General features: G+C 38.2%; 1 protein-coding gene across 8 annotated transcripts in view; it reads left to right on the top strand.

Annotated features, from left to right (window-relative positions):
* Positions 1–20269, top strand: part of ROBO2 (roundabout guidance receptor 2) — a 414352-nt gene that overhangs the window by 304055 nt on the left and 90028 nt on the right. For 7 of the 8 annotated variants that reach the window (XM_018565019.1, XM_018565016.1, XM_018565015.1 and 4 more), the window contains exons 7-9: positions 1652–1663; positions 9096–9220; positions 12934–13105. In XM_018565019.1, the coding sequence (XP_018420521.1) occupies positions 1652–1663; positions 9096–9220; positions 12934–13105 (309 nt within the window). The remainder of the gene's footprint in view (positions 1–1651; positions 1664–9095; positions 9221–12933; positions 13106–20269) is intronic. The other variant, XM_018565020.1, reaches the window with a different exon arrangement.

The raw sequence follows: 20269 nt of genomic DNA, 5'->3' as shown, positions 1-20269 counted from the left end.
ATAAAAAAGTATAATAAAAAAATGTAAAAAATTATTTTAAAAAAGTGAAAACTGCCCCCCCCCCCACACACGCATATTATTAGACATGTGCGAAGACTAAAAATTCATTTCAGATGAAATGTGTATGTGTAATGGTCTGTGCGTTGTGCTGTGGCTGTATGTGTAATGCCCTGTGCGTTGTGCTGTGGCTGTATGTGTGTCGTGCTGTGTGCGCGTTGGGCCCTGTGTGTGTTTCTTTGTGTTATGCAGGGCAACTGGTGGTGAGTAACTTTGAAGGCCTGGCTAGTAGGTCAGGACCTGAAATTTTGAGCCCTGCCCTAGGCTCTTGCCGCCACGCAGCTGGGATCCGCCCAGCTGCGTGAGTGACAGCTGGCTCTGCCTATCTAGAGGCAGAGCCAGCTGTACCCGCCCCAGTCCGTTCCACCAGTCAGCGCTGGAGGATCGGAGCAGGCAGGGGGGAATCCAGTCCCTCCCCTTGTCACGGCTCTCTGCCGTGACAGGATCGAGAAGTGAGCGAACATCGGTATGTGTTCGCTCACTTCCCGATCTACCGAGCCAACCTGTGACAGTTTCATTGTCACAGGTCAGCTAGAACTATGAGGATGGGTGAAAAGCACTCACCTCATAGTTCTCCTTTAACATTACAAGCAACCTTTGTATACAATCTCTGGGTTCTTCACATTCTGTAGAACGGGTCCAGGATCAAAAAACAGTAATCTAATGCTTTAAATGACCTCATAAAATGGGAATCAAGCTGTCAATGACATGAACTGTTAAGTTAGAACACTCCACTGGCATTCCAGGGAACTGTAAGAAGGCAGGGAGTGGTTCAATGTACTATTACTAGTATCACTAGTATTTGGTCTTTATATCTGGTGTACCACCAGTTTATTCTATTTATTATAGTTGAAAGCTGAGCAGATATAAAAACACATTTTATTGCTGTTTTATATTAAATAAAGGATTTTAATAAAATTTCTATGTATTATTAAATACAACTAGAGCAAGTATATGTACCGTATATATCTTTAGTTTCCTGTCATTTTTTGCACAGCTGTCAAACTGTTCTATTTCTTGGCACAGTGCTGTCTGAACATGTTTATAATGTGGGAGAGCACAGGGATAAACTATTAGGGTGTTGCTGGTCCTTCATCATTCAATTAAGAGACGGGGAGGGGTTGAAATGGTTTGGATTGCTTTACTACAGCAGAGAAAAGTGAGATCTGGTTGTCTAGTCTGGCAGGAGTGGACAGATTACAAGATTGTAAGAGTTTTCAAGCTAGTAAAATAGTTCCCATATATGTAATTCATTGATGTGTTTAGCTGTTTGCCTGGAGTTCAGCTTTAATGATCTGTGAGTAGGGCTGTGTGTAATCACCAACAGATAAATAATTTCCCAAAGCCATTCTGACATTCAGCTCAAAAAAAATGGTATCTGTTTTTTTTTTTTAAATTGGTTGCACGTTAAACAATAATTTTGGCCTGACATGATTGTGTTATGAGCATTCATAATTTGATTTTGCATGCATAGATGATTTTTAATGTACAGTAGTCACTTTATTTAAGTGTAGTATTGCATGGCACACATTCTGACAGAATTTCTTTTAATTTCCTTTTTTATATTCTCTCACCACCATTGTAATGTCTTCAGTTCGCCCTGTTGGTAAGTAACCATCCTTCTATTTTGTTTGCATGGCTTTTTACAATGCTTCATCCTTCATTCACATCCTGCATGAACAGCGGTATCACTGAGAATAAACGCCCCCCCACACGTTGAGATGTCTCATTCTCAAAGATGGGAGGAGAAGTCTGTTTCTTTTCTTAATTCAGGCCTGGTATTCAGATCCACCCTTGACATGAATCACTAGAGCACAAGTCAGAGCTGTGAAACTACAATATTCCTTTGATTTAAAAAAGTACTTATTTTTCAAGTGTTTAAAAAAAACAATGTTCCAGATTTCCATCATTCTACTTAAACCTCAGCAAAGATCAAGTGGCCTCTGGCTACCAAGAGCATTGTGGGTATTTTATGCCATTTGAGAATAAAGAGGGTCTAACGTTTTCAATCAGCCACATTCTGTCTTGGGAGACTTGAATTGAGGTAAGAGGATCAGCAAGGCAGAGTCACTATCTAGCTCTGAAAAATAGGAAACAGAGACTTATAAGAAAATATGGCTGCTCCCATGTGTATATTTATTTACAAACTATCTGTAAAAAAGCATGGCTTTTGAAACTTTACATGTGTACCTAAAAAAATGATAAAGCACGGGGGATCAGCTGTAGGTTCCCCCGGCCTCACTCAGGATTGACCCTACATCCAGCAACAACAATCAAAACAATAGGATAAACTGTACAATGGCTAAATTCCAAATGGTAAATGTATTTATACATCAACATACCCCCCGCCAGACACAGTTTCCTCCCCAGGCATAAGAAGTAATTGTACCTCTACATACTTATTTTTTTTATTTAAAAAATTGAGCATTCTATTGAAAATCTCTTACTTTGGTTGTCCCCAGGAGATATATTGCAAGCCAGCATGTGAATAAACTAACAAGTACCAATATAAAATTTAAAGAACAGTTTTAGGTTGAGTTGACTTTTAAATAGAATTTCTACATTCAGCGGCTACTTGAACTGCTATATTTTATCAGAGAAGAAACTAGCCCCTGATAAAATACAGTTATCATTCAGTTCCTGCTGACTTTATCTTAAGCACATTGTGTACCGTTCTCTAAAAATGAGAGTTTATAAATCTATTTTACTCTGTAATGAACCATCCTAAAGCATAAAAAAGCTCCCATATGGATGATGTCTTGAAAACAAAACATTGTCATAAGTGTCTAAACTGAAATGATTTTGCAATTAACCATCCTGTCCAAAGGTCGCCAGCAAAGAAATCTGTTGCCTTCCTAAATAAAATATGACTGGAAAAAGGCTTTGGAAAACGTATTTGTTTTAAGCCCTCCAGCCTTCAGGCACATATGTTCCATCATGAATTAAATATTTCATCAGGTAAACCATTTTCTTGGAAGGGACGGTTACTATGATAAATCGAAGCAAGCTGAAATCTAATTGGCTACTGTTCTCGGAACAACAAGACTTCTTTATTTATTTACAATGCTGTTTGACTCTTCCAAAGAAGTGTACAGATGTGTACTGTACATTGAGTTCTTTCTTCATTTAAGAGCTGGTGTGCACAGCTATGAACTGAAATGTGCAGTGTTACAGCTAGCACACATTGCTGTGCCTGGGAAATCAGAGTTTTTTGTGGTACTGGTTTGTATATATACATTTTTGGGATGTTCTGTTATATTCTTGTACCATTTTCTTGTTTTTTCTACTTTTATAGCACTTCAGTCTGGAGGATCTCTGATGTCTTCCATTGAACAAGTACAGCAGGTGTCCTGGGGCCAACCTAAAAAATAATAAAGGGCTCTAGATGGTTTTCATGAGCAACACTCCTGTGCTTCAGTTTTGCTTATAGCTAAAGGGAATCTTTCTCAATATTTGAGAAGCCTCAAATGGAAGATGCATATATTCTTTCTTTTTGTGAGGAAGTTATATCACCAAAAGCGATCCTTGGTATTTAATATCCTTGTCCCCAGAGCTAGTGTGCTGCCCTGGAGTAACAATAAAAGGCAGCTTCTGTATAGGGATTTTGCTTTTTGACAGATTCCCTTTTTTTTATTTTATAAAAATATTTAGGCTACATTCACATCTACATTTTAGGTGCAATTTGGTATTCCTGCTTCAGGAACTTGCAATTTCCTGCAACAGGAATCCCAGATCTGCCATTTACAAGCAGCAGCTGTCACTCATTCAAGTTAATGATCGGGTGACAAGGGCCATATTTGAAAGCGGCAGAATACTGGCACACCACATGTAATCATCTGTGATATGATTACATGCGCTTAGAAATCACTCACTATCCCTAGATGCCCAATCAATTCGTCCAGGCATAGCGATTGATTCACTGGTGTGCCAGCATTCTGCCGCTTTCCAATGTGGCTGCTGTCCCCCAATTATTAACTTGAATGGGTGACAGTTGCCGCTTGTAAATGGCAGATTTGGGATTTCTGCTGCAGGAAATTGCAAGTTCCTGCAGGAATACCAAGTCACACCTGAAATGTAGGTGTGAATGGAGCCTTAGACTTAAGTATATTTCCACTTTTGCAGTCATATTTGAGAAAAACCCCACTATATGTTTGTTATGTGTTTCCATTCACACAGCATGCCTGAAAATAATATTTAAAAGATATTTCTTACAGGAGCAGGTTTATACATAAGACTCTATAGGCAGCTTCTATTGCTATGAAAAAATGGAAATGTGCAGATAAGGGACACGCTGAGGGACAAGTGCATTAACATACTATGTACAGTCAAAGCCTTGAAATATTTAACCCTTTGTTAGGACAGGCAGCTCTGCACATCTAGTTTACAACTGATAATAAAATCTGCCAGCACAGTACAGACGGGGTTAATTATGGTAAAAATACCTCTCAAGCCCCCTCCGTGAGGGGGGAAACTAACTAAGATTTTTCTGCAGGTAGAAAGCAAGTAAAGAGGTAAACAGCAATAATGATTAAAGTTAAGCTATGTGAATGAGAAGATGTAAAAAAAAATTAGTAGGTGTCCCTATTTGGCCTCAAAAGTAGTAGTAAATACACTTCAAAGCCAGCCCAAAGTCTATGCAAATAGCTAAATAAGCAGCTGAAATACATACTTGGTAGCTGTTTGACCTGCCAGGATTTGTATTTCCATACAGCAAGTCTTGAGCTTTACATAGCCCTGCCAGGCAGTACAGCCAAATTGGTGGCCAGATTTTCTCTACTGCAGTTAAGTTATAAAGCTTTGTCACCTCTCTTTTGATTGGCAGAGTAGGAACAGCAGCAACTGACCCCCCTCTTACACTGTTCTATCCTCTTCTTAGCATGTTCCTTGCATTCACATGCGCATGCAGCATACCTGATTGGCTATTAGTGCTGCCCCTCTCTCGCACAGTCTGAGCTATGCTGCACAGGGGATTGCAGGAGGCTTACACAGGTACTTACACAAGATGCATTTAAAAATTATCTGCATCATTTTTTTAATGAAACAATAACTGTATTTGGTGATTTGTTTCTATCATTTTTAAAATGCCAAAATGGAAAATAAATCTAAGCAAACTGTGTTATGGGCTCTACTACATTCAGAATATTTTATAACCAAGTATTATGTCCATTTATGTTGTTTTTAGATGGTATTTTAATTTGTTTTGAAGAAGGGCATGTGAACAATTTATCACTTCACAGAGCTGACAGTGACAAATCTTCACCAAAGGAAACAACCTTGTGTGTAGTTACATGTAGTACTCGGTTTAATACATTAATAATGGTGATATATTATTTACTTCTTCTAAAATATTTAACAGACATGACAGAACATATAAATGTAGTAAACGCCTCATCAAATATCTATCCATACAGACAAGCATTGCCCTACAGTAAGCCTATTTCTCTTTGGAAATACTGTTGCTGTGGTTACAGAAAATAAACATATTTCTTTTTTTTCTTGTTCAACATTTTTATTGGCAAACAAGTAACGTTATTTATTTTTATAACAATTAAGCTAATTCACATTGGCACAACTCAAAGTCCTTTTTATTTAACCATGCTTCCCTGCTGTTCTGACTTTGGGGGCAATACCTATATTGTAGCCAATTTCCCCATGATTATGTGGGCGAGAGGTTGTGGAAAGGATTTGAGATCACTGCAAGAGATGCTTCATTTGACCCAATATTTTGTTGGAGGTTCACAAGAACTTTGTGCTTTATATGAACACAACTGGAAGCAAGGAAAACGTAAAAGCAAAGCCACTAAATCTTCACTCATATCGGAGTCAGCACTGGGCAGTCCTAAGACAATAACTATGGTCCTCTATCGTCTAATGCATTTTGTGTCTCTATACAGTTACATTTAGTTTAACGGTTTAGTTTAATTTTAGTTTCAGAATAAGACATTAAAGTGTAGGTTTTGGCTCTGCTGTATTATTTGAGAACATCATACTATAAGCTAGTATTTCCTTTTTGGAGCTGTCAGGTTCGGATTTTTGATCATCATTGGGTTCCATATTAACATTTTTCACTCCTGGTCTCGTTTTAGCTAATGTAGCCTTGACTTATTTCTTAAGCTAGCCATACCCGCATAGCTTTCTCATAATCTAATAGATTCCCCCACCCACACTGAACAGCATGGATGAGAAAAAATCTCCCCTGACAACTATTGTATTTAAGCAGTTCGTATCATTACCAGTACAGTGACTGTATCTAATTCAAGCCACATAAGGCAAGTATTTCCATGATCTTCCTATGTGTAATAAGCAGTAGATATTCGGTATTAAACAACACTGTCACTGTTCAAAAAAATCAGTTTAATCCTTCATGGCACAGAACATTTGCTTTGCTGGAGCAGGCCTCTGCAGATATAGAAAATAAATGATTTACTATTAAAGTGACACTAAATAAGACTATAATTTTAATACAAATTAGTAAACAAAATGTGAGATTGTAGTGCATCATGAGATTGAGTTTGGAGAAGGAAGGACAGTGTCAGCACCAAATCAGAGATGATTTGAGGATCTACAGCTGAGTGATGCACTAATAAGATACATTTTTGTTAATAGTTAGGGTACTTGAATGCATTTCTAAGATTTAACTCCTGAGTTTAGTGTCACTTTAAACATTTGAATGTCCAGATCGATAAAGAGTTGAAAGACATCCAATTAACGATGAGCAGAAAGCAGACATAAAAACACCAACAAATGCAGTTATATATTCATTAGATATAATCATATGTATTTTAAATGCAACTAGTGTAGGTACCTGAATCTGTAAAATCCTATAGTGCACCACACAGACTGAGGGAGAATCACCACTAGGTCAGACTCTGCTGTAGTTCATGTGTTGACTATGGACATTCTGACAGGGGAGAGCAGAGTGAGCATAGGGATGACCTCATCCATGTTCTGCTGCTCTGTCATTGTCCATTTGGTAGGCTAGGGGTGTGCTCTTGACAATCCGTGCTGCTGCTGTGTTTAGCTGATTGTTAGACATTCAGCTTTACCTGCAGTTAAACTCACGGCTCTGCATTGGTCCTGTTGAATTGGAAAATGTAAAAGTTTGAGATTCTATTAGGGTAGAGAGAATGCATTGCTATGAGAACACTTGGATTCCACTTGGTTATTTGTTTATGGTTTAAATGAGATTCCTCTAATAATGTATATACAATAATGGACTATTTTATAATACTAATGGTAGGCCAGCTCTTCTATCTTCCTATTGTTCCTATCTGATATTTGTTATGTGTCCCTTTTAAAGGTCTCTAGAAGGAATCATTTAATTTTCAAAGTTAAAAAAAATCACATCTTCAGCACTATTTAGATAAGTGTGTTTGGGTCTCACCACCTCTTCTGAATACATTATAAAAGAGATAAAATCAGATAGGGTTTCCTTTCAGCAGATGTCTGGCAAATGGGACGATATAGAAATCAGCATGTTGAACATGAATAAAAAGCATAGGCCATGTGTGAGGTGGGCTTCAGTATGCGAATGAAAGACCTCAAGGTTAATCACCTCATTTTTAAAGCTGGTACAATAGCGCTCCTCCGTTCGGATAAAACAAGACATAATGAAGAAGCATTTATGACTGTTAAAGCAAAGTAGTGGAATGCAAATGGATTTTTTTTTCAACTAGCTTTATATGTGTGCTGCGTTCCTCACTCAAACTGAAAGCTGGTCAATTTAAAAGCATTCTGAGGTAGCTCATCAAAGGCAACAGACAATATGGACCTTTAACCTACTACCCAACTTGTCTGAATACTAAATCCCTGCTGAGTCACGCAGACAATACTTTTGTCCTTGGATACTGATGCTAGCGTGGCTGTGTGTTGCATTGACCACATTCTGTGTTAAATTATTGCAGTCTGGACTAGTAAGCTGCTTCATGTAGTCTGCACACTACTGTGTTCCAGTATTAGCTAATGTATCCCCATTGCCAAACATAACGCAGATAATCATTGTGTGGGACATCCTAATGCTCTGCCGACTATATTTTGATGATATTATAATAGCCTGTTTGTTCATCTAGTATACAGTCTGCTTTTACATGTTTTAATTACATGAAAAAAACACACCAGAATAAAACACATTGTAATAAATGGGTGCACACCTTGGCAATTTGCTGCTGTCTAAGCACCCTACTGACTTGTTTACTCCTTTCAATGCTGTGTTCTGCTAGAGAATGCAAGTGGGACCGTAGGATCGGCCGAAGCTACGGCCAGATCCTTCGGCAGCTTTGTGAATAGACCCCTATGTCACTCTTCTTAATTAGAACAAAGTGCCAAATTTTCTTTCATATCTACCCCCCAGTTCACCTATGCAAAGCTTGCCTGCACTCCCCTGCCTCTCCTTTCCTCCCCAGTCCTCGCTGTGTGTACGCTGTATTTCAAGTAGTGTTGGAGCTTACACTGTGGTTGATCACATCACGCCCTCCTTCACATGACAGTGTTCAGGCCTGGTGATTGATCACTCAGGCCTGAGCACTGCATCATGGAGACAGGTCACATGCTCCCCCATACTCAAAAGCATTGGGTTATTTATGGTGGCTCTGATTGAGCAGCATTGAAGGGGATTATAAATGGCTTGGAAGATGGCCTTTATGTAGGTTTTGTCACTTTGAAAAGGAAGTAATGCAGTAAGTAATACATATTTACATATTTAGAATTAATGCAACAATAGGCCTCACATGTAAATGTTTCTAAAGAAAAGTCTTGATATCATGTCCATCTTTTTGGTTGGCACCGGTATCCAGCCTATCTGTTTCTATAGAAATTTACCACAGCATGCAGCGTAAAACACATTGTGACATCAATTTCTGTTGAGCAGTTGTTCAGTACAGCAAACTTGCCAGCATTTTGTGTAGATGACAGGCTCACTTTAAAAAAATGTATGCTCTCCAGTGACTTGTGATGTGTTCTAATATCTCTTTCTAATGCTTAATTTATTTGAAGTTGGAATTTGGAATATCATCAGTTTCTTTTTGTTTTCTTTCAAACAGCTCCTCCTCAGTTTGTTGTCAGGCCCCGTGATCAGATTGTAGCTCAGGGCCGGACAGTGACATTCCCCTGTGAGACTAAGGGCAATCCCCAACCAGCGGTATTCTGGCAGAAAGATGGAAGCCAGGTGAGAATTATTATTATTATTCAAAGATTTATGTATTACTAAATGTGTGTTATGCTTCTTGGCCAATAATATTAAAGTATACATAGCATCATATATATATATAATGTTAATGCATGCTATGTAATGTGTAACACTTATGGGTATTTATTACCTCTCACAGAGAACACAGTACTCCCCCTGACCATTACTTAATCTGCTGTTCTCTGCAGAATGCAAGACACATCTTTGTCAAGGCATCATCCAGGGTCAGCATCTACTTCCTGGACTGAGAAAGAGGTTCAGTCATGACACAGTTTTCTAAATCTTGGTGCCTTTGCACTTCTTGGGTGTGTTGACACATCTAACACATATCAACCCCTGCTGCAGCCTCTCATCTTGTGATTTTGCTACAAAGTAACAATGTTGTAGTCTGATCATTGGGGAAAGGAAACTGAGGAAATGCTTTCTCCTGCCTGCAGCAGACTTATTACATTTTCTCAGCCTAGGCAAAGTCACCTGACTGGAGCTCAAAAGCTACTATTTATTGATAAAAGATAAAAAAAATTAAAGTATAAAATAAAATGATACTGATGCCTGTTGAGCAGCAGCAAATGCTATCTCTGCTTCTACTTTCTCTGATGCAAGGCAAACCAAAATTGCCTCAAACACTGCGGAATTTCTATCCCTAGTGAGGAAGCAGTGATGGTGCGAAACTTCTGTTTCAGGCAGAGAGAGAATTAATGGATTAAGTTTTAGAAATGATGTTGCTACTGAAGTTTCACCAGCTGCAGATTTGCCAGTGTGACATAGGCCTTAGCATGGCCCAAATGTTGCATGCTTGGCTCAGTGAATCTTTTCAGACTTGGCATTTGGGGAGTACTTGGCAGGGAATGAAAACCAATGCCAAGCTACTTCTATTGGTGTCAATGTGAGCTTAGCCTTAGCGTGGAATTTTAGTAACCTAGCAGCATGGTTTTGGATTGTGAGAGAAACTGAATAATTCCAAAAAATATTCACATAGTTAAGTGGAGTCCGTACAGATTCCATACAGCTGATAGCATTAAGGGGAAATTAAACAGTAGAACGTATTGCTTTATGGTTAACACAGTGCTTAATATATAATACATTTGCTGCTCATTTGAGCTACTTTATAGAGCCGCCATAAAAGTATCATTAGTGTTATCTACGCTAACCATAGAAAGCAGTTTGCCCTACGATGATCCTTGTGAACAGTACTGTTCAAATAAACAGATCCTGCTATTAGATGGAACTCTTGGCCAATAAAAGGCACAGTCAGGGACTAACATATTGCCTATGAAGCCTATCCTAAAAGGAAAAGGTTGCACGATGGAGAGGACCTGTCCATTCCACCTCTGACCTGTGGACCCATGTTTATGTTTATTTACTAGGGGGACCTAAGAATCCTTCTGTAATTGAGCACATTGACACCTGTGAATATGGGCTCTTCCATAGATTATTGAAGCTAATATGTATATCTTCCAGATCAACACATTGATATTCCCATTGGGTTCCAACATACTAAATAATAAGCAGCTATAAGAGCAAACACCAGCATAGCAGTAAACAATGCAGAGTCAGCTTAAATTCGGTAACAGGCTAATGTTTATGTTAAGTGGTTCTGTAGTGGTGTGCATGAATCTTTTAAAGTGGACAACCATCTCTTCATTATAAAGTGAAGAGCTTCTAATTAACGGAACTCGTTATTTGGAAGATTAAAGCAATTCAAGCTAATTGAATAGTGTTAATACGCTATTTTATAATCTTCCATAGCTCTTGTTTTGCCAGTTCGTTGTTTTAAGGTAGAATTGTACTCTTTGTCCTCATAATTGAATGCTATTAACTTCTGGATGAAGCTTTTTGCCCTTTCAATTAATTACAAGCTTGCTGTTTAATTAAAGGGTAGAAATGTACTTGCCACAATGTAAACACAAGGCACCCATGTGACATAATTCATGTGCCATGTAATGTACTTGTCAATATTTCAATTGCTTTATTTGTACACAACAAGAGATGCAAAATGATGTTCTACATCAGGTACCATTCCCGACCATCAAGTGTTTTTACATGTTAATTAATTAATGATCTACCCAGGTGATGGAGGAAGTACATTCATTTATTTAAATGAACATTAAATGAATGTATGTCATTAATGTGATTTATTTAGAAAATGAAACAAAATAAGACCGCAATTTGACTAATCTTATTTTATAGTTCATGTTGATTGTTGTATATACAAATATAACTTGTTTACTAATTAGATTAATAGGCATTGCAAGTATAACAGTTGTTTGTATAATGTATGCAATGTAGCCTTCCATTCCCTCAAAGCAACACCTAAATAATGCTCAAAGTTTTGGTGCGTAGCTCAACATGCTATATCCCATCCATCATAATTTTAGCTGATCCTATTGCTATGCAGACACAAGCATTCCTTGTCCCCGTTCTGACATCCATGTTTTATATAGTAGGAGAAGTCAGCCAAGTGTCTTTATAGGTGAGATTTTCTCCTGAGACAAGATTCAAACCTTATGTTTTGGTAGGAGCAGTCGGTCTACAGGTTGTTTTTCAAACAATGTAATTAAGATGAACCTGGTAAATGTATGAAAAGGGGCCTACAGCTCCACCTACTGCCTGCAAATTTTACATATGAAATATTCAGATGCAGTATTCTAGAATTATTAAGTGACTCACACAATATCAAAATTGTACTGGCTGTGAGAAATATTCCTACCAATATACATGCTACTGTTTGAAATCAGTTGTCAGGTAGACTTGCCACATAAACCCAAAACTGTAAAGGGTAACTCCTCTCAAAACCTGCCTCCAATTTCAGGCTTGTTTAGTACCTGGTGACTTAAGTGTATGTCCAAGCAAACTGCTTTGGATAGAGTGGTGAAGGATTAGATTCCCTGTTAAATTTTTACTGCTATCCAGGACTCTGGATTCACCCCACCAAGTGTCCCGATGACAATGGTCTTACTAGACAGGAAGAGAGAGAAACTCTACAACAGAAACACAGACAGAAATAATATAATTTATTAATACAGTAAGAGCTGGCTAGAACATCCTGTCAGCTCCTTCGTGTCTGCGTCCCTGCTGTAGATGTTTGCTCATTTCTTTTCTGATAAAATCTTCTTCACAGTAACAGTAAATGAGGGACAATCTCTCTAACAGATTACCGGAGAGTAGTAACAACGTGAAGGGGTTCAAATCCTTCTTCACTCTATTCATAGCTAAAAAAAAAAAGCTTTACACGGACATACACTTTAAATCACATAACAGAATCTTATATTGTCACCGGAATCCCTAGGTCCACACAACGTATGTGTTACAATGCAGCAGGTGAAAAATTGAACCATCAACTTGGTTGGAGTTGACCCTAAAAACTCATACTTACAAATACCTGATTATTCAATTCAAGACCAATGGCAGGGAAATGTTGTAATCTATAGCAGTGGGGAAGACATTAGTTAATCAATACAAAATTGTATGATTGGTTGATGTGACCTACTTTACTACATGTCTCTTTAACTTCCCATATAAGACTGACAGAGCTGGCAGGGTGATATACATAATAAGAAGCAGAAAATAAATGAGCATGTATACGGATTTCCCACTGACGTGCTTGTGTTAGCCTCTGCCGCCTATTATTTTTTATCTTCGGCTTTTAAAAAAAATATATATATATTTTCCTGTTTTATTCTCTTCAACAGAATTTGCTTTTTCCAAATCAACCCCAGCAGCCTAACAGTAGGTATTCAGTGTCCCCAACTGGAGATCTAACCATTTCCAACATTCAGCGCTCAGATGCTGGCTACTACATTTGCCAAGCTTTGACAGTAGCTGGAAGCATATTGGCCAAGGCCCAGCTGGAAGTTACTGATGGTGAGTATATACGGTCGCTGTCAATCTGTGAATAAGAAAAAAATGTCTATCAAGGGCAACATGTCCATTTTTACCATCACTGCTGGAAATTATATGGTGGCTGCACTTTATATACAGAACCGATTAAACTGTGTCAGCCTTGTGTCCCTTAACATTTGGGGTCTTGTTTCTATCATTCGTGCCAGCTTACTGTTCCAACATTGCCATTGTTTCTCATGTAATTAGTTTTTGTCTCTCCATTCTGCTATCAGATACATATGATGCCACTTTGATGCCAGACTTATTACAGTTAAAGCTAGTGTAAGATTGTTTTCTGCACATAGATTTACTTTCTTTGTATCCTGGCAGTTTAAATCTGTTAACCATGATCATAGTAAACATACATATCGTGTAACTTTGTCAGACTGTAAGATATCACTGTGAAGGCGGCAGTTTCGGACCCCATCACTGACACCAGAAGTGATGAGGCCTGTCTGCCACTAGAATGTGGCGATTGCTCTTCCAGTCTCACCCTCTGCAGAGTGTTTTCAATTTATGAGACAACAATCTAAGCACCATCAGATTAAGAGTAATTTTTACTGGGGTCCATTAACTCCGCAGTTAACCCTTTACACACACAACAGTAGTCACTACCATGTGTTTTACACTGTTCACAACAACTTCTGTAGAAATTCTGAACTTTAAGAAATGTCAGTGACACTTGCCACTACACCCAGACATGAATGTATAGAGTTTAAAATATGGCTGCATTCACAGAGACAATTATTCTTTCATTTCTGGTTAGAGCATTTAGATAATCTGCTTAATTATTTCCAACTATTGTTTGGTACTTAGCACTAGGTACTAGGTACTTACGAAAGTTTGCCTGGTCTTTGGTTCCTGTGCAGAGTCCAATTAACTTTAGCGTAAGTCTAATTCTGAGTCCAAAGTCACTGGCCCTTTAGAAATGACTCTTGAAGGATGTTTACCAAAATGACATACCTAATCAGAGGGTGCTGAGGAATGTTGCAGGGGTGTTGAGGTGTTTCATGAGGCTCCAGTGGACCCTCACTCAATACCAATATTTTCATATGGTCGTGTTTTACAATCTGACAGCAAACATATTATTCCACAGGGTGAAATCACTTTTTGATAGACATCAAATATGATATGGGGGACTTGACTTAATGGAGGTTTTCAACTGCTATTAGCACCCTCTGGATTAAGAGTCATCCTGCTAATGGGGTGATTGTGATTTATGATGGCCTGCTTTGTGTTGTTTCAATCTATCTGCCTATCCATCCATCTACCCTGTGTCCAGGACCAGTGATGTATTCCAAACATATATATCACATAAAATTACATACAGACTACTACATACAGCTGGGGCCGCTGTCTCCTGGTGCAGCAGTTGCAGCTAAACGGAACACTTGGGATTCCTGCCACAGGAAACCTAAAATTGTGTGAATGAAGCCTTAGGGTGGGTCACTCTGTGATGGAGCAGCAGAGCCACCTTTGGACAGCAGCATTGTCACCCAGTGGAGAGAGTAGGGTTAGATGCACTAGCAGATTTAGATGAACTTGACTAACAAAATAAAGACAAACTCAAGCAAATACATTTTAATCAGTTACAACTTTTGTAATAAAAGATTTACATAGATGACTAAAACCTGACCATTGTAAGCACCCCATCAGTGTTTTATGGTTTGTCTTAACCCTCTATCTTACACTTTTGCAGGACAGCTTGGCCTGGTAAAGGAAGTTGAAAAATAACAGACTTACTGGCTGTTTTAACAGGTCAAAAGAAAAGAAAAAAGCCTAAAAAAGAGAAAAAGAACGCAGCCACCACATTTAGGGATTGGAATAAATATTGTATGTACATGTGTGATATATATACACATGACAGACAGACAGACAGGTACAGCTATCTCCATAATTCCATTGGAGATTGGTACGCAGTAAGCTGACCCCAGAACAGGCACTTACACAGAATGGCACAGTACAATGCAATAAATGGGAGGAGTCCGGTGACATCAACGTCAACAGACTCCTTTCTCCTTCCCTTCGTTACCCATCACGGACAACTACATCACCCGACTCCTCCCCCCTTCCCTTCGATAGCCGACAGAGCCACTCGGGGAGGGGGGGGAGGAGTCCGGTGACGTCGATGTCCGTGACGTCACCGGATCTCCGACGCAAGACCCGGAAGACGGCGGAGAGGTGAGTACAGATTAAATTAACGATCAACAGTGGATTCGGCACCCCTACTTAGAACGTGACCAGCGTACGTAGAGCCCGCTGACTCGAGTCAGAGCCCGCTGACTTTTTAAAAAAGTGACACCAGAGCAAGCTGACTCGAGTATAAGCCGAGGGGGGCACTTTTCACCCAAAAAAATGGGCTGAAAATCTCGGCTTATACTCGAGTATATACGGTAATATAATGTTTTCCATACTAAAATTTAAAAAAACACTTGTTTTATAATCACATTGTGACACTTTAGTGCCCATCATATTGATGCTTCTACTTTTGCAGTGAGGTAGACAGAGACAAGCATTCCGCAATCAGGGTTAGAAGGGGCCCACAATAGCTATAGGCCCTGTAATAGTTACTGCTTTTGGTACAGCTGTGACTACACAACCATTTGCATTTGCTTTCTGAAAACCCTTTTTTCTGTTTTAATAAGCGCAGAATTTTTATCTTTTTTCCTTTTCAGTTTTATCACAATTAAAAGAACCTTTCTGCTTTGTTCAAAGTTTGTCAATAAATGAATATATCATACATCACGGCAAGAAAATTGCATTGTTAGTTTGAAAGTTGGTGTTTGTCACCAGACACTCTAATTGTTTCGGTGTTTAGCCTCCTTCTCTTGATTTATTTTCCTTTCCCCCTGACAAAATGATGCATCTTTGTGCACTTGAAATTACTACGCAGATTAAAAGGTCCTCTCAATTAATAGCCTGGCAATATTTTTCCATATCTGTCTACGGAGCAGAGGTGACTCTGGGCAGATGCTGTGATTGGAACAAACACAAGAGATAAACATTGGCTTGGAGAACGTTGAGCTCTTAATAGTTGCACCTGCTGGTAAGTCTACAGATTTACTGCGAAGAACAAGCTGGGTTCAAGGATACCAGTGATGAGAAACTCTTTGTGTTAAGAGTAAAGGACTGCAGTCTATTTGTAACAGAATGACAAAAATTGATGGGGATTCAGCAGAGGTTAGATCCATTTAAAGAGCTTTGTGGTTTTCATATCACTCTGGAAATGTCAGGGGAAGGGAAATAATTATATGCATTTTTCACGCTTTCCTTAACTTTTACACTACTCGCAATGCAGAAAGATTACATTTAAAGTAATTACCTGCAGTGATATTTGCATAAATATCCATAGGCCACTGATAATTATTTTTTTTCTTTCAAATAGCTGGGTGTTGTTTAAATTGCTTAAAATGCCTTATTATTTTGTGTGTGCTTCTGGCTGAGATTTGGGACCACTTCAAGCCTGGGGCAAAAAGCAATGGAAGAAATAAAATGGATATAAAAAAACTCTACAATTAATTATACGCCGGATGGATGAACTTCATTCTATATAGATATATTGAATGGTTATGTTTTACCTTAGATCTTTTAAAACTGGCCAAAAACATCAGAATATTTAACCTACAAAGTTGAGGTTGAATTGTACAGAAATCGTAAAGATGAACTCTAGATAAACAGCTAAATACACAGCTAGAATACATGCAAGGGTGCCACATAGCACAACCCTGTCTGGCAGGGCAGGAGACCTATTTTTTTCTGCTGGAGTTAAGTACACTTACAAGTCTTGCTGCTTCCCCAGAGTGTCACTGCACAGTGAAAAGAGAAGCGCCAGGCTAAATGTAATCTCTTTGGCACTTTGCTCTCTCCCCCTATTGAGGCTAGGTTCACACCTAGGAGATTTATCAAGCGGATTTAGCCGTGTGATATCGCACAAAACAGAGATTTGCATTCAAGTCTATGGAAGCTGTTCACACCTTTGCTATTTGTCGCACGATAGAAATTGCCTGCTGCACAAAAAGGTGCAGGAGCTATTTTCGGGCAGTTGTCGCACGGTTTGTGTCCCATAGATATCTCTAAGCATAATCGCACAAAGAAAAAAAACGAGAACCGTGTGAAAACAGCTCACTAGTTTATTCGCCCAGGTGTGAACCTAGCCTTACATGTCCCTTGTTAGCATTTGAGCACTGCAGCGCAACCGACTTGCTCTTTTTGATGCTTCTTACTTTCCCAATCTGAGCTCTGCTATGCAGAGCCTGCAAGGGGTTGATACCAGGTCATATTCAGGTACTTACACTTACATTTAATGATGTTCATGAATATTCATGAATGCAGAGCTGCATTAATTTGCATCTCACGTATCTGCCTTAGTTCAACTTTAATGTGATGTTAGATTTTGTTCAATTCAATTGTAAATAAAAACAACACTTCATATTTTGTAGCAGATTACTTGCAAAGCTTTGACTACATTAGTTCCAATGTATATCTCAGTTTATGTGTGATATGACCTTTTTCTTCATAAGTCTTCTGTTTTTACGTTTGGAAATCCCATTTACCACTCATATCTCTTGTTAATTCTATTATGGGGAAAAAAACAGTGTTTGCCAGGGACAAATATGCCGGTAAAAAAAGAAAAAAATATATTTCAAGCCCCTAAAGCACTAAGTAAGGCATAGGAATTCTATACAAGGATAAAGTGCAAAGGATTCCATTAACATGCTCCAAATATTGCTGCAATGGATACATACAGACTGTACCTTGACCACAATGATGTCTACTACCTTTAGAAGCACAACAAAAATAATATGAGTTTATGGTTTCCATGTGTTTATATATTTTAGAATTATAATGAAATATTTCACAATGGTGTGTGCTTGCATATCACTCACATTATCTATATAGTACCATGATAGAGATAAATATTGCTACACCTAAAGTACAAAAATGTCACAAGTCTCATTGGTCTCTTCAAACTGCCAGATTCAATGTGAGTTCCTCTATACAGTCATTGTTGTTTTGGTAGCTTTCCTTAGCTAGTACTTGCTGATTGTCACAAGGATCTACGTTATTTTATCATTATTGGGTCTCTGTGAGGGCAAAGAGGATGCATTTTGAGTTATCTGATCATTATTTATTTCTTGAAAGCTTTTTCCCTTACAGTTCTGCTGCTGAATAAACTGCAGATCAATAAATACAAATCTTATACTTTAGTTCTCATTTAGTCAATCCCTCCTCTACACTAATACTTGTTTAGTCAACCTTTCTTTCCTCTCTTACTAAGACCAAAAATATGTGCTTAACAATAGGGATGATTGGATCAGATGACTCACAGATTAATCACCTTTGATTTTCATGAATACCTACACAGAAACATGACTGGTCTGCAGAAAAGTATGCAATGTAGGAATTGAGCTCTCCTGCACTGCCCTACGTCAACTCTGGGGGCTTCAGTGAACCAGCTGATTGCATATTACTGTGTATACATGGCATTTTTCTATATGCTTTAATGGAGCAGTCTTCTACCTGAAAGCCGTTATGGACATTGATTCTTTATTAGGGCTATAGAAAAAAAAAACGTATGCATAGTACACTGCCACTTGCAAAGTCACTAAACAGAACCCCAGAAACGCTAGTGTAGGCTGTGGCCAGCTGAGGAAGTAGCTGATCTGAGGTCAACAGTAGGGCATAGTATAAGGGATGCAGAAGTCAAGTTGGTTAAAGGTATTGCAATCATTTAATGAGTCTTTGTAGACTGGACAACTCTTCGTGCATATATTTATAAGAATAAAAAAAATTACCAAATCTTAGATTTTCCATTTTGCCTGGTTGTTAAATTGTCACTAATAATAAAGACATTTTAGATGAAGAATTAATAATCAAATGGTTCCCATATCATGCCTGAACCATGACCACTGAGATTTGGTTTCCTCTATAAGTTTCTAGAACAGAACAGTAATATAATACCATTATAATACCACCACTGGTTTTTGGAATCTACAATGTGTACATTTTGTTTATTAATTTTAATTGGTTATAAAGATTATTTGTACATTTTGAGAAAATCTTGGTAAAAGCAGTGCAATTACAAAAGTGACACCTTCAGGCCATAATATGAACTAACTAGCTGCCCGTAGTGGAAGCAGCTATGTGGAAGGAGCCATTTTGTGAGGTTAATCCATGTGTCCAAGAATGCTGTCTGTCAGCTGATGAAGGGATCAGTGGCTTCGCTGGCACAAAAGTTTAGCCAAGATCTGTCCCTTTATTCCAAGAAATAACAAAAGCAAAATAAATAGAGTAAACTGCCATGACAGTTTTTAGTCTGCAAACTATGGCTAACTTTCTTTGTGTTTTTGGAGCATTCATGTTGCAAAAAAACATACAAAACCATATACTTAAATGTATATACCAGTGAACTACTTTATAGCACACATATTTGACCTTTCACCTTAACTGTGATTATTTCTACAATGGTCTATGTAACAGAAAATAGATTGTAAGTTGACACTACATTGTAGATATTAACACAGAAAAACAATTGAAGGCTCCTCAAATTATACCTGACTGGTCCACTTGAAATGGCAGTATGGAAGTTCACACCTGACTGCAACCTCTAAGTGTTCATTTAACCTCTGACCTGAGTGTCACAGAAGCCTATAACTATGTAAGATGCCGAACAGCCCTGGAGCCGAGTGCCTGGAGAAAAAGACTTTTAATCTGTTATTGATCTATCTCATTTAATACATTATGGAATAACCAATTAGGTAGTTAAAATAAATGAAATGTGTCATCGAAAAATATGCAAATGAATAGAGACTTTTGCCATAAAGCTAATTGCCCGCTCAGTTTTCTAATTTATGCCTTCATAAAAGTAACATAAAAGGGCATGATGTAACAACAATGGTACCTCACATTCCGACCCCATCATTGTGCAGGTAAATATCAACCACAGCAACACATAAGATGTTAGTTTTGGTAATTTAGCCATCACTGGCAGAAATCTGATTTGTGTCTGCAATAACTGTTAGAACAATAACCTTAATTACACAATACCTTTCTTTAGCTGCTTCATATGATATAATTGTTGTTTTCGATTTATATACTGTATATATATGCATACTGTATGTATATATATATATATATCTATATATA

Source organism: Nanorana parkeri, unplaced genomic scaffold (assembly GCF_000935625.1).
Source record: "Nanorana parkeri isolate BGI_ZX_2015 unplaced genomic scaffold, ASM93562v1 scaffold806, whole genome shotgun sequence".
Lineage (NCBI taxonomy): Eukaryota > Metazoa > Chordata > Amphibia > Anura > Dicroglossidae > Nanorana > Nanorana parkeri.
The sequence above is the reverse complement of the archived record's forward strand: the minus strand, read 5'-3'. Positions and strand labels throughout refer to the sequence as shown.